This window comes from Anarrhichthys ocellatus, unplaced genomic scaffold (assembly GCF_004355925.1).
Source record: "Anarrhichthys ocellatus isolate YVR2014 unplaced genomic scaffold, GSC_Weel_1.0 scaffold16, whole genome shotgun sequence".
In the NCBI taxonomy this organism is placed as follows: Eukaryota; Metazoa; Chordata; class Actinopteri; order Perciformes; family Anarhichadidae; genus Anarrhichthys; species Anarrhichthys ocellatus.
The window spans coordinates 1,432,183-1,446,112 of NW_022280046.1; the positions used below are offsets into that span (position 1 = coordinate 1,432,183).

General features: G+C 40.8%; 2 protein-coding genes across 3 annotated transcripts in view; one reads left to right on the forward strand and one right to left on the reverse strand.

Moving 5' to 3' along the window:
• Positions 1-3,188, forward strand: part of morn5 (MORN repeat containing 5) — a 10,047-nt gene extending 6,859 nt beyond the window's left edge. The window contains exon 5 of the mRNA XM_031855815.1: positions 2,272-3,188. Within this exon, the coding sequence (XP_031711675.1) occupies positions 2,272-2,390 (119 nt within the window). The 3' untranslated portion in view covers positions 2,391-3,188. The remainder of the gene's footprint in view (positions 1-2,271) is intronic.
• Positions 3,189-3,564: 376 nt separating this feature from the next.
• Positions 3,565-13,930, reverse strand: part of lhx6a (LIM homeobox 6a) — a 14,292-nt gene continuing 3,926 nt past the window's right edge. For both annotated transcript variants that reach the window (XM_031855402.1, XM_031855401.1), the window contains 5 exons: positions 6,436-6,656; positions 5,993-6,093; positions 5,704-5,799; positions 5,205-5,379; positions 3,565-5,085 (listed from right to left, as the gene is read on the reverse strand). In XM_031855402.1, the coding sequence (XP_031711262.1) occupies positions 5,006-5,085; positions 5,205-5,379; positions 5,704-5,799; positions 5,993-6,093; positions 6,436-6,656 (673 nt within the window). In that variant the 3' untranslated portion in view covers positions 3,565-5,005. The remainder of the gene's footprint in view (positions 5,086-5,204; positions 5,380-5,703; positions 5,800-5,992; positions 6,094-6,435; positions 6,657-13,930) is intronic.

Genomic DNA, 13,930 nt, shown 5'->3' on the forward strand with positions numbered 1-13,930 from the left:
ACACACACACACACACACACACACACACACACACACACACACACACAGTCAGTCGTGTGTGTTCTCTCTTGGCAAAGGTCTGCGGTTGCAGCGGCGGCGGCGGCAGCTCCAGCAGGGGCCATGTGTTGCCATGTTGTTTGTAGCACTTTCCTGTTTCTGGAATAACCGCTTCCCTTTGAAACCCCGCACAGAAAGAGTTCCACTCAGAAAACATTCCACTGCCAAGGAAAACACCTCTGGTGACCAAACCACGGCCCCTCCCTTTGTCCCCGTCCAGTGGAGGTGTTTCACAGAAGATAAAATCAGCCGAGGCCCTTTAGGGAATGGAACATATCCTCACGCTGCCTTTCCTCAAACTCTCATTTTTTTTGTTATCTTAGAACCAAAACAAAAAAGAAATCCCCAATGAAACAGGATTCACATGTTAATCCCGTGAGCTGTGACAGATGGATTAATATTCTTGAAGATCAGTATCTCTCTTTCAAAGCTAAAGAAACTGGAAGACCGCTGCTGTTTTCTGTGATGTCATTGAGACATTGAATTGGAGACAGACATATTTGAATGTTTATTTGAGCTTTCACATTCAGATAAGTGTGATTTCACTGTGGTGCCTGAACTCAGAAACCACAAAATGTGCTTACATATATCACATATAACTCTGTGTCACTGTCGGTGAACCAGGTTCAGAGTGTGACAGTGTCATAGTTCTCCTTTTTTTCTCTTTATACTAATACCATATCCAGCAGAATGCAATCATGTCTTATGCAAATATCTAAAGGTACAAGAAAGCAGATTTTTTTTTCTTAAGTGTGTGTGTGTGTGTGTGTGCGCGTGTGTTAATTCGCAAGCATTAGGCTGGAAGGAAACACTTTTCCCTCTGAGTGTATTTTAAGGATTAAGATAAACAGACATTAACAAGGTGCCATTATCGCTTCCACACTCTCTCTCCTGTGTACGTTGCAAAAAAAGGTCGTCCATGCAGGTTGTTGCAGTCGAGATGGATATCAACCAGAAAACAGTTTCAAAAACAAGTGTGTAGTGTGCTGCACTCCATTCACGATTAAGGTTAATAATTTCTCTGAAATTTGCCCTACAAATGTGACAGTGTCATTACTTGAGAGAACCAAAATATGACTTGATGTTTTTTTTCTGTTTTTATCAGTCTAACTGCAATATCCCTAATCACAGAAAAGATGAAAAGAGTGATCGGTCTATAAATTAAATGTATTGACTTGCAAAAACAGCTAAATCACAAAAATGTCCTGCTGTCCTCGGATTGCAGGAAATTACCTACAAATACCAGCCACCTGTGCCCTCAAATAACCCAAGGTACCAATTACATATGACATAAATCCTGAGATAAACGCTGCTATATACTCAAGAGGGCAGAATTACAGCAAATATGAAAATGCCCCCAATCTAATTATCATTAGGGAAGGTTGTGGTTTGTGGCTAATTGAGGTCAGTCGAAACGTAACGATGTATAGGCTTCAATAATTACCTTCTCAAATGCGTTACAAAGACTGTTTTTGCGTGGCAGCTGTCCGCGTGTCCGGTATACGTTCAATTGACCTCCCGATCAGAACCAGGTAGAGAGGAGAGACAGGCCCAGAGAAAGAGAGGAGCGGGCCGTTTTATACTTGAAGTGGCTGTTGGTGTTGACGCCTGGCAATTACACACAATCAGTCCGAGAGCTGCAGACCTTGCTCCCCCCCCCCCCCGTACAATGGAGCCCCGCGCGCAGTGGAACCTGGGGGGTGAGGCCCGCGCGCCGCTCAAGTGCGTGCAGCTGCGTGCGCTCCAGAGAAAGCTCACTTCCCCCGCAATTAGCTACTCATTTCAGTTTTAACAATGAAAAACTGGTTTATTATCAGCTCCTCTGGCAGTCGTTTCGGTTTAAAAAAAATTGGCGTCCACTTTTTGGGGGTTATTATTTATTGGTGTCTGAAGTGGCTCTGAGAAGTTCTTTTCTAGTAATTGTCAGGCTTATCTTGATTTGACAAATTTACCAGAGACTTGAATGGCACTTCACCGTTGCAGCCTCACACACAGAATGACCTGTGGTTTAATTATGCAGGCTACTGGTTATTGGAGTTTTTCAATTAAACGCTTTACCTTCACACCTCAATCTGTGGTTTGTATTGTTATTCTCATTTAATCATGGGTGTTAAACACTGTTAACTGTGCTGTTTAAAAAAAAATATATATATACTTTGTTTCCATTACTATTAACACACATCAAAGCAATTGAAATTTAAATCTTTCCAACAGTTGACTCCGACCATGAGTGGATTGTGCGGACCTGTCGCAAAGCTTGGGACGAGGTTGTTGGCGTTGATCGTGAAAAGTCTGTTGCAACTGGACCGGAAGAGACCAGCAAAATCAACTGAGGCGTTTATGAATAGCTTATTAAAACTGCTTTTGTTTTACATGTATTTGTTTAAGATGTATACAATTAATTAAAAAACAAAAGGTTAGGTTCATACTGTATTTTTTATGTTGTGATTATTTACCTTCTTTTTCAGAAATCCTCCTTATATGCAGTATATTGTAGAAGTTCTTGCTGTCAGTGCATTCATCTTTATTTCCATGTGTGTGTTTTAGACTAGTTTCAAACGCAATATGCACAAGCAACATATGAAACTGATCATTTTAAATGTACTATATGTTGTTTTGAGTTAAGTTGTTGGTTGTGCAAACATACTATATTTATATTAATTCCATCTGATGTCATCAGCAGGTCTGCTAAGAAGCATTTATGACTGAATATCACTTTCCGTGGTGAAAAGTCAAATACCAACTGTCCAAAGAAAGTTGTTATGATCCCAGACAGGAATATCTTTGATTATATCTATTGCACATTCAAATCCTGACAATAGGTGTTCCTGCATGCAAAGATATAAATAATATACAAAATAATATAATGGAGGTATGTTAGTCTATGTGTCAGTATATAAGATTATATCAATTTAGGCTTCACGTCGCAGTGAAAAGTGTTGTCTCCTAAACAACACATTACAAAATATACTTATTTGATGGTCATTTACTCCCTTTAACGTTTAATCAAAATAAACTGTCTGTAGAGGATGTAAATAAAATGAATATGATGTCAAGTATTTAAAAGCAGCAGTTATTTTCACAAACAGAATCTTCCACGATGCACCCTTTCTGCTTCATGGCAAATACACCATCACACAAAAAAATGCAACTCACAACATCTCTCTCTCTCTCTCTCTCTCTCACAGACACACACACACACACACACACACACACACACTAGGATGAACATATCTATCCACAAAAATAGGAGGAACCAACACAACCAAAGAACTAAACATCATGCATGATTACAGAACACATGGAAAATACAATTACTTAATATTGATTTATTTAATTTGTATCTTTGTCATTTGAAATACCCTACCCCATTGAGCCTAATTTAATCTTGGTGCCTCACATGTTCTTTGCTTTGTGCCACACATGTTTGGGGAAGTAAAAGTGAATAATTGCTTCCTTCATTTATCCTCACAAATGATTCAAAACCACAAAAATATCACATTCTATTTTATTGCATTTTAGTACACAAAACATTTATGATGCACAGTCTATCAAATAAACTTTTTTGTTGAATTTCGTTTCATGTTTTTTAACAAAACAAAACAATTTCAGAGGAAAAAAAGTGCTTTACAGGGATTTACCATCTCAATAAATACAAGGACACTGAGGTCTTGTTGGATCCTGTTCTTCACACAATGGCCATGGCACTAAAATACAGATGCACACTCTCTACCCCTGCCAATACACACACACGCACACACGCACACACACGCACACATCTTACTATGTACAACCCCAGTCTGTTTCATATTGTCCATATTGTACCAAGACACCAACACTCCATTTCCCTTTGTGCGAGAGACACACACACACAGGGTGAACAAACAACATTAGAAATGATAAATTAGTGACAATACAATTGTTTGGAAATTTGAAAATATGTAACTAGTAACAGATTTTGTAGTTTGACTAGTATGCTCATCTCAGACTTCCCTTTGTTTCTCCGTCATGTAACATGATCGCCTAAAATTGGTTTGCTTCTATAATGTTACAGCCATAATTTAATAACACACAATTCCAGACTTTGTGCAATGTGGTTTTCCTTCTTGATTAACAGTCAAGTTGCTGATTTTCTACCAATGGCAGGTTTAAAATCCTCGTAATTTGTTCCAAACTATAGAATTAAAAAACACTCAAATCTTTCTTTCGAGACAAATTACACACTGAAATGTTAATAAGCCGATTCAGTGCTGTAAGGTAGTAATAATTGAAACGATAAGGCACACAATGTTTCATTCTTTAACAAAAATCTAGTTCTACACCGCATTGCAGTGAAAATTGACCAAAAATGTAACACAGAAGTTTTAGTTTTTTGAGATGTCATACAGTCACTTTGTCAATCCGAAAGAAAATATTTCAACAGTCAACTTATTTCATTTACATACATGTTTCCTTCATGGTTGCTTAGAGAGAAGAGAGAGGAGTCTTACCTCTAATGTGGTCTACTGCGTGTGACGGGCCCTTGGGCCAATATGACAGTCCCCCTTTACATTTTCCCCTCTTTGTTTATCTTCAGTATTCTGACATCACCCAAGAGGCTTCCTTCCTGCGTCCTTGGTCAGTTTCATCCCTTTGAAACTTCCTCTATCAAGTTGAGGATGTATTGGTGGAGTGGAGGATGCAGTACATATGAAGCAAAATGGGTCCTTTACGTGGTGTAAAATACAGTCAGGGATATTCCTGTCCTCAGGAAGAAAAATAACACAATGACGTAAGTTTTTCCTCGTTCTTCCATTCCTCTTTCCTGGGCAGGGCTCCTTGTAAGATATGTCTTTTCTCCAATCTGACTCCTGCATGACCTCCGGGTCAGGTTCGCAGACTTCAGTGATGGAGATCAAGGGTGAGGATCCGGAGGTTTGGGGGTCATAAGGGTCATAGTGGTGGAGCGCTAGCGGCTGAGGGGGAGCTGGGGCAACGACATGGCCTGGTGAGGGAGACTCTGAGAGGTCAGCATGGAGAAGGGATGACCTAGAGAGCACACAAATAAAACAGAAGAAAATAATTTTTAAATAGTGAAATAAAGAATATACTGACGAACAAAAGCTAGACCGTTTATTTGACTACATACTGCACAAACTACAACTCACTGTCGATATACCCGTGAAGGGCCACCATGCGCGCCCGCTCAGGACTTCCAAAGGGAGAGTAATGCAGCTCATCGGGCAGGGACGAGGGTATCCTGGACTGGAGATGACCTGGGGGAGCCCCACTGTGCTGGGGCGTGTGCTTTTTGTGTCTTGCTCTGCAGTTTTGAAACCACACCTATGAAGACGCAATGTAACCAGACATCATGTAGCTATATTCTTAAAAACAAATATGTTGTTTTATTTCAAAAGTACAATTTTAAGAATCATAAATGACAGACAAAACATTTAGAATATATTTTTTATTATGAATGTGTACACATGAACATTTTAATATAATCTATTAGCAGAAAACACAATTTTACCTTTCCTTATTTTACTCATTGTATGGCTGGATCAAGCCTTAGGTGTTTGTATGTTGCTGAATACACACAGCAACAACCGTGCCATAACACAAGTAAATAAATTAGTAACAGAAGAAAGTGGATATCTCTGTACTGACCTGTATAACTCTCCTGCTGAGGCCTGTCATGTCGGCTAGTTTCTGTAGCGTCTGGGCATCTGGATTGTTATCTTGGGCAAACTGAGCTTGCATGATCTGCATATTGAGGATAAAACATTAGCATGAAATCAAACGCTGCTAAAAATTCCGATGATTGAAGAGATCATTTCACATTGGATTTAGGGTTAATAATGTGTAGCTGAGAGTGCTGCACATTTACAAAAAAGGCTTCAAATTGTATTAAAAACACAGATTTTAAGCTGAGATTGGTGCGATGTGTGTGTCTGACCTGTAGCTGTTCTGCTGTGAACGATGTCCGTGCCCTTTTGGACGGTTTGGGCTGACTGTCTTGTTCTGTTGGAACTGCTCCCTCTAATGTGATACCATTACCTGAAAAAAAAAACACAACGGCAGACATGTGAGACAACAGACAAATGTATTGAATAAGAACTTGAAAAGAAAAAAGATCCCAGGAGATGTATTTGAACCACAGGTCTTGGACACCATATCATAAAGGGAGCTCTTGGGCTCTTGTAACATGACCACTGAGAAATCAAAGAGAAGCAGGCCAGACATATTAAACAATCAATGATATGAGAAATAAGAAATTGTACACATTTAATTATGAAGTCTTCCTTTTGCTTGCAAATTCAGATAACCTCAGTTTGGGAGGACTCTTGAGCAAACATCTGGACAGCCACAGAGAAACCAATTGCCAGAGCCGCTACTCACCACTCTCAGCCGCTCGTTTGAGGTTCTCCACCATGGTGTCGTAGTGGGTCCTACACAGGACCTTCTCCTCCACCAAGCCAAACTCCTCTCCCGTGGACAACTGCCTCTTACACGAGTAGCACGCAAAACATGCCAAGTGGTATGCGTTTCCCCTCGCACGGCGCACCCAGTCGCTGGCGAATATCTGCCGCCCACAGCGGGCACACTTAGTACCAAACCTACTGTGAGGGAGAGAAAAAGAGAACAGAGGCAGAGGAGGAGAAACGGGATGAGGCATTAGTGGTTCATTGATTGGGTAAAAGCAACATTTCGGTAGAGAAAATTGCTGCAGTAGATCATCTTTTAAATCTAATCTTAAAGCCATTCCAAGATCGTACACACATTATTAAACATAATGAAATAAACATGCAAAGACGTCCTTTTCTTTGCGATTATTTTTGAGAGAGCTAAAGTTGAAAATGTGTGTTTTATATTCTTGGAAGTTTTGGCAGAGCTCAAAGGGTTTAAGGAAGAAACCCTGGAGGAGGATGTGGCCTTCAGAAAGGACTCCTGACTGCGGCTGCAAGCTGAGCCTTGAATGCAAACAAACCAACACCTGCAATTTCCTGTATGATGCATGAAGGCCCTGACATGTGCACATGCGCACACACACACACACACACACACACACAGACACACCGGGGAACAAAGCAACACACATGTAAAGCAGGGTGGCTTTACACACAGCGGAAGATGAAGAGAGACTTGGATGACATCACTCTAGATCGCCCCGCTGTAACTGATAGCAACAGTGAGGTCAGGCGGCATATAAACCTAAACCACCTGACTTACTGTTCTGAATGGGTGGGTGGATGAAAGATAAATGGACAGAAAGATATGGAAAGAGAGAGGCTATATGCAGGGAACGGGTTCGTCAGCAAATGCTTTAAGACAATTCCTAAATTAGCTCAAAACAAAATATGAATGTGGAAAATAAACATGTTCTTTTCATTTGAAGTATTTGAATATGTATAAATGTGGACAGAATGAGACTAAGCCAAAATAAACACTGCCATAGATTTAAATACCCCAACATTCTTAATCTTTCAGAGATAAGTGTGCATTAGTCACTTTCACAATTTCTTTTTTGACTTCGCTACCCTGTCTGTGGCCTCATTCCCATTTAATCCCACTGAAGATATAAATCTTTTTAAATGGGTCACAAAGATATAGTTTGTTTTTTTAAAGGCTAAATAGTTCCCGAAAACAGCTGGACACTGTATTTTTTGCCCAAACATTGCCCAAACAATAGTGAACAATGCATTTGATGGGAACTATTTTTGATCTGCGGTTCAATACACATTTGGTGTTTCAGCGAGTATTCACAGCAGCAGGACTGTGTAGAACTGACTCTAAATAAACTGCGGTGCCCATGTTCATCGTGTCATGTGACCCATGAATGTGTTCATAATAGGTTTAGCACAACAATGTAGGTCTGTGGCAGAGAGGAATAAGATGCATCAGGCTTTGGCTACACAGTTAGTTTGGGTCTTTTAATGGGATTTGTAGGAAATACCCCAAAAATATGGAATAACACTATCCTCCTTTAACTTAGATTGGGTTCACTGAGCAGCTGGCACTGAGGAGTATCCAGAAAACTGCACTTTAATGCAACTGGAATATTGTATACATTTCCTGTTTTACACCACAATCAAAAGACATTAAGCCCCTAATTTAAGAATGCATTGTGGGTTTAATGGGTATGAAACACTTTACATTTGAGATGTCATGGCTAGGTTAAGAGCCATTGTTAGGGTCAGCAGCTGCCAACTCTGGTGAAGGAGGCAGGATTTGTAAGCAGCCTGCGAGAAAGCGCCGCCGCAGGGGTAAAACTGGGGGCAAGAAGCATAACGGCGAACTGGTTTCAGCTCAAATTAGGAACATTTCCACATTGATGGGAGCTGATGGCTGACTCAACATTTTCCCGTTCCTGATGCTTCTTCTTTTTTTTACGCAGTCCTAATTTCAGCAGAGCAGAACGTAAAGAGCAGCGATAAAGAGCACAGCATCACCAACATGAGCCAAATTCAAAGACCTGTCAATAGTTGAAAGGTATGGCGGAGGCAAGGACTGGGAAGGGCATGATGAAAAGGAAAGACATGGAGGGAGGAGGTAAGTGACTGAGGGAAATAGCAAAGTAGACGGCGTCGATGGCAGAGAGAGAGAGAGAGAGAGAGAGAGAGCAGGGGGACGGAGAGCACGAGGGTTGCCAAGTGAGTGGGTTTGGCAGTGTATCAGTGCACTCAAGTCCACTCTATCTGGGATGAAAGCATACTATAGCCCTGACATCCCACAAACTCGTACCCCTCCTCATGTATATGAGCTTGTTGGAAGGAAGTTACATTTTTCTGCTTGTATTATATGGTCAGGAATATTTAATCGTTAACTGCCTACTGTTTGAGGATCCACCTCTTATCGCTCTCATTCTGCGTCTGTTTGCCTGTTTTTATTATCACTGTCAAGGTAACGACAACAATGTCCAAACACAATAACAGCATCTACAGCAGCAGGCCTGGCGTTCCTTATAACAAACTAATTCAAATCAGCATTAGAGCCGTGAGGCCGCGAGACTTTGAGGTGAACTTGAAATACAATTAGCTGGCGTAGCACTTACAGAGCGCTTAAGTTGTCACAGATATGTGCAACTTAACCAACAAACCTCTTACAACCCAATAAAGCCACTCCGGAGACAAATCAAATCCATGGCTTACTGTAGTGTGTCTGTGTGTATGGCTTCAGATTGTTATGGAGAATTCCAGGCTGTTTCTACAGTAAAAGAGGAAAACATTGTGGAACATTGTGGCTAATGTGGCATGACAGCTTTCATGCTCGGAGACAGAACACAGAAAAGCTGCAAATCATCCCGTGTTTTAACCCCCCTCCTCCTCCTCCTCCATCTTCTTCTCCTCGGACCCCTCCCTCCCTCTACCCTGTCTTTTTTTTTTTTGTATCTCGTTTTGTCTTTGTACCAAAAACCTGGTGTTTATTTTGGAGTCATGTCAATCCTCATGGACCCCCTGCATCACTCACAAAAGGGAAAATCCTACACCGCATAACTCCCGTTACCCCCAGACCTCTCCTATTTGCTCCCCTTCTTACGTCTAATCTTTACTTTTTTTTTTACAGTAATTCACCTGCTGCTGAAAGAGTGGTTTGAGGAGGTACACGTTTTTTGGATTATTTCTGATGTGCTATGAGAATACTATAATCTCTATTAGATTTGTCCTGAGAGAGTTATTGCGGTTTTAGGACGTGAGGTTCCTGTTAGGCCTTTTCGTATGGGAATCAAAGACGGGGAAGTGATCTAAATACTTTCCAGAAAACATCTTTTAACAGATTTAAAATATTATCAAGCTTTACCGTATTAACCCTGCACAAGAGGAACCTTGATATTTTCACTCTCTGTTCTTTGAGACTGCAGTGACTGTGAACACGGGCAGTTTTCTTTGTAATCTGCTTTACAAAATAAACAATATATTTAATTGCTTCGACTGTCTTCATTTGAATGTGAAGCATTGTGTGACAGATGTCTTATTATAATTTCAATTAATTCAGTATTTAATAAAACTCAAAATCACCCGCTCTATATCGGTTACTCGTCTTTGTTGCTATGGAGACCTAATCAGCTAACCAGAGGTAGGTTGATGAATAATTATTATTACAACGCACACACACACATAAAGAGACATGTACACATGCATGCATGCACACATCTCACCCACAAAGTTCCCTACATACATGGACTCTGGTTACACTGTCAGCATCCCAGGGTGCCCCTGATTAGTGCAGCAATGCAACTTCCTGTGTGGCCTGCAGCTCACGGACGAGGATGATGTTTCTACGGAGTGAGGCGAGGGAGGGGTGCAGGGAGGCGAAGGGGGGGCAGGGGAGGAGGCTGATAAAGAAATGGTTTGCGTGTGTGTGTGTGTGTGTGTGCGTGTGAGCAAGCCCCTGAGGCCTGACATGGGTTTGAGAGGCACAGCATGGGCTCTGTCCTGCGCCCCCTATCCCGACATACACACACCACCTTCCTCCCCCCTCACCATATACACACACACACACACACACATATGGAGGGAAACCCACTCTGATTTCCTGCTATTACGCCCCATTAAAGCAGCTGTCAGTCCAAAGCCAGATGAGAGGCTGACACAGATGAGGAAATATCTCCAGGGGTTTGAACTCAGCCCAGAGGATCTGGACTCGCTGTGGTGTTTAGCCTTGTATAAATCTGGCCTAAACCCAGATTACAGTTTATATCTACAGAGGTAACCATCGTAGGCTACAGGTCCCAGCTCTGCAGCAGAGCTTCACTGTTGCCGCAAGATTTTCTAAATCATGTCTTGTTTTCCAGTGTGACCAAGGAAATCTAATCCAAACCTACAAATAGTATTATGCAAATGAGGATTGTTCTCCAGAGAATGTAATCATATTGAGGAGAAGATTTGCAAAATAGTTAGACCTTTGATATATCTAGACTATTAAATCAAATCTATTTTGACTTTGCTTGACATTCTTATATTTACAGTCACTCATCACATAGATATAAATAATACATTTTGATGTATGAAACGTCTACACTAGTTTGTACCATTTATCAGAATAAACAAATAAATGGCTATAGTGCCTTACAAATGCAGAGAGCAGTAACTACACAACCTCGGAAGTTAGAATAAAAAACGTTCCAAGGCAACTTTGTCAAGCTAACAACCTTAATTTACACCCATTGTCCACAAACAAATTATGTTCTTAGTTTATTTGTATTTGAACAAATGAATCTTAACTATATGTGATTTAAATGTAGCTCAACATGCACCAAATCAATTTCACTGGAGTCGTAGGCTCGGATTGCAGTCACTGCTCCTCTGCTAAACTCGGCTGGTAAGATTCAGGCCTCTATCTCTTCTTTTTCTCCGTTGTGATTCTCCATTGTGAGTACAGGCAACAGCAAAAATGCGTAAAGGGTGTTAAAGACCTGCACTTCCAGGCTCAAAAACAGCTTCTATCTCAGAGCCATCTTTGAATTGAACTCCACAAAAGACCCTCCACCAACATCATCACACCCCCACACCGCAGGACTAAGGCTGGGATAGTTTTAAATAAGGAAATGTATTTATAGGTCACTTCTATTGATGTTGATAAGTCACTTCTTATTAAAATCTATCTTTGTAATACTATGTCAGGGGCTTGTGTGATTCTGTGATTGTGTCTAAGAGCTACGCAGCAAATGTTGTTGTACAGTGTGTGCAACGACAACAAAGACTTTGTGTTTGCTTCTATTTTAATTATTATCAAGATGCAAAACGGACCCATGATTTGAGCCTAAATGGGAAACTCCACGTGGAGAGCTTTGCAGTTGATGTAGGCTACTGTTGCACACTGGTTGACAGAAAACGGCTGCATGAATACGTGTAATCTATTGTGTGCCTTTAAATGAAATACAACAAATGAAAGCCAAACTTCTAATCCTTATCCTGTTGGGTCGACAATGTGGACACATTTATCGCTTCTATATTAAGGCATGCTTTTTACTCACAATAACTGTATTTCATATAATTACAGAGTATTTCTCTACACCTGCACCACTAATTAGTATTTTCTATTGCTCTGACATATTTCAAATCCTCTCTGCGAGTTAAATGCTGGCTCAGAGTCCAGTGAGCGGTGTCGAGGGCTAGAGGGCTGAGCGGTGAAGGAGCATTTAAATGGGGACGGGTGAGGTAAAATATTATTAGGAGGTGGCAGAGCAAACACGAAAATCTCCATTTTGTGAAAAAAAATTGCAAAATGATTGGCAGCTGCTGGACATGTATAAATAAACAGAGATCTCGGTGTGTATTTGCGTGTGTGTGTGTGGCTGTGTCAGCGTGGACGTGTGTGTCTGTGTGTGCACGTTCTTCAGAGTTGTAAATGGAGGCAATGTGTACAGTGCATTCTTGCTAATATGTAAATGTTTCATATTCATGTTTTCATATTTAGGCGTGTGCACATATCCGTTTTATCTGTGTGTGTTTTTTTAGTTTGGATAGAAGTTACATTCAGGACAGAAACATGCTGACCAGGCACTCGGGGCAGTCTAATTGCTGGTCTGGAGGCCTGAGGGTCTGGGCTGGAGGACGACTAATTGCTGGTGATTATAAACCTCAGAGCGGTGGCTTGGTGTCAGGTTTCGATCAGACAAACAGCAAAGCTCACACACAGCTCCAAGCAGTCACACATGTGCACACACAAACTGATGTGCACAGTGCATGTGTGTCCATATATCCACCAGCTTCAGGCTATACAGCACAGAATTTTACTATATGCTGTTGTGTGAACCCCATTTCACCTCAGATACCACACGCTAACATCACACAGGCACACGTATAGAATCCACACACACTTGGTCAAAGAAGTGAATTAAACAAACACAAAAGTATGGATTGAATGAATGCAACTGATGGTAAATGCATCCTTGAATTACAACAAATCAACATAGTCTCTATATTTCTCTCTCTTAAGAGCACACTGAATTTTACCCCAAGTGTGTGTGTGTGTGTGTGTGTGTGTGTGTGTGTGTGTGTGTGTGTGTGTGTGTGTGTGTGAGTCTCTTTATGTCACAGTCTCTATTTGTTTATTTACTGTACCGCCCTTCCATCTTGCATTAAAAATGAATAAAAAAAGGTTGAGCAAAATCTATACAACAGAGAATGATATGAGTATGATACAGATCTGTATTATTTATTGTACTTGAGTCTGAAGAGAGAGTTAATTATTATTATTGTTGTTGTTGTTATATTTAAATGTTACTTCATTTGGTTTTCTGAAAATTAATGACAAGGATGTTTTAGGACAAATTCTTCTATTTTCACAATTTATGGATGATGAAGTGCCCCATCGATGTAGAGTAGAAGTAAATTAGAATAAAAATGTAGGCTTTTTCCTCTCTGTTTTATGAGTTTTCGTTGCACTAAACATTTTATTTGCCTATAGGGGCCGAGTAACCTCCGATAGCTGCACGTTCAAACGGGCATTTCCGGTGATTTCCGTTTGTTTTACATGTACCTCTCGAAGTGATAAAACAGCCACCGCGCGCTTCGTGGCACGTGGTGCATTAGCGGTGTGTCAGCTATCGCTGCTGTGGCCAAAATAAATCCTCCCCCAAAACCCAGCCTACAAAAACGTCCATAGATAGGCCGGACCCATTTAGGCTACGTTTTTTAAGATTAAGTACATACTTTTGCAAACGTCTATTCAGCGAGGCTAGGTATTCCTTTTTATTTTTGTAGCTACTGGAAATGTTATGTTTTAGATAGCCATAATAAAATTGCGGATCGTTCAACTAGACTATTATTTTGTTACACACTTTGAGACGTTTTTGAAAAGGTCTTTCAAGAGCACATAAGGCAACCCGCATCCATCTCAAAGGAAGAGAGAGAGAGAGAGAGAGAGAGAGAGAGAGAGAGAGAGAGAGAGA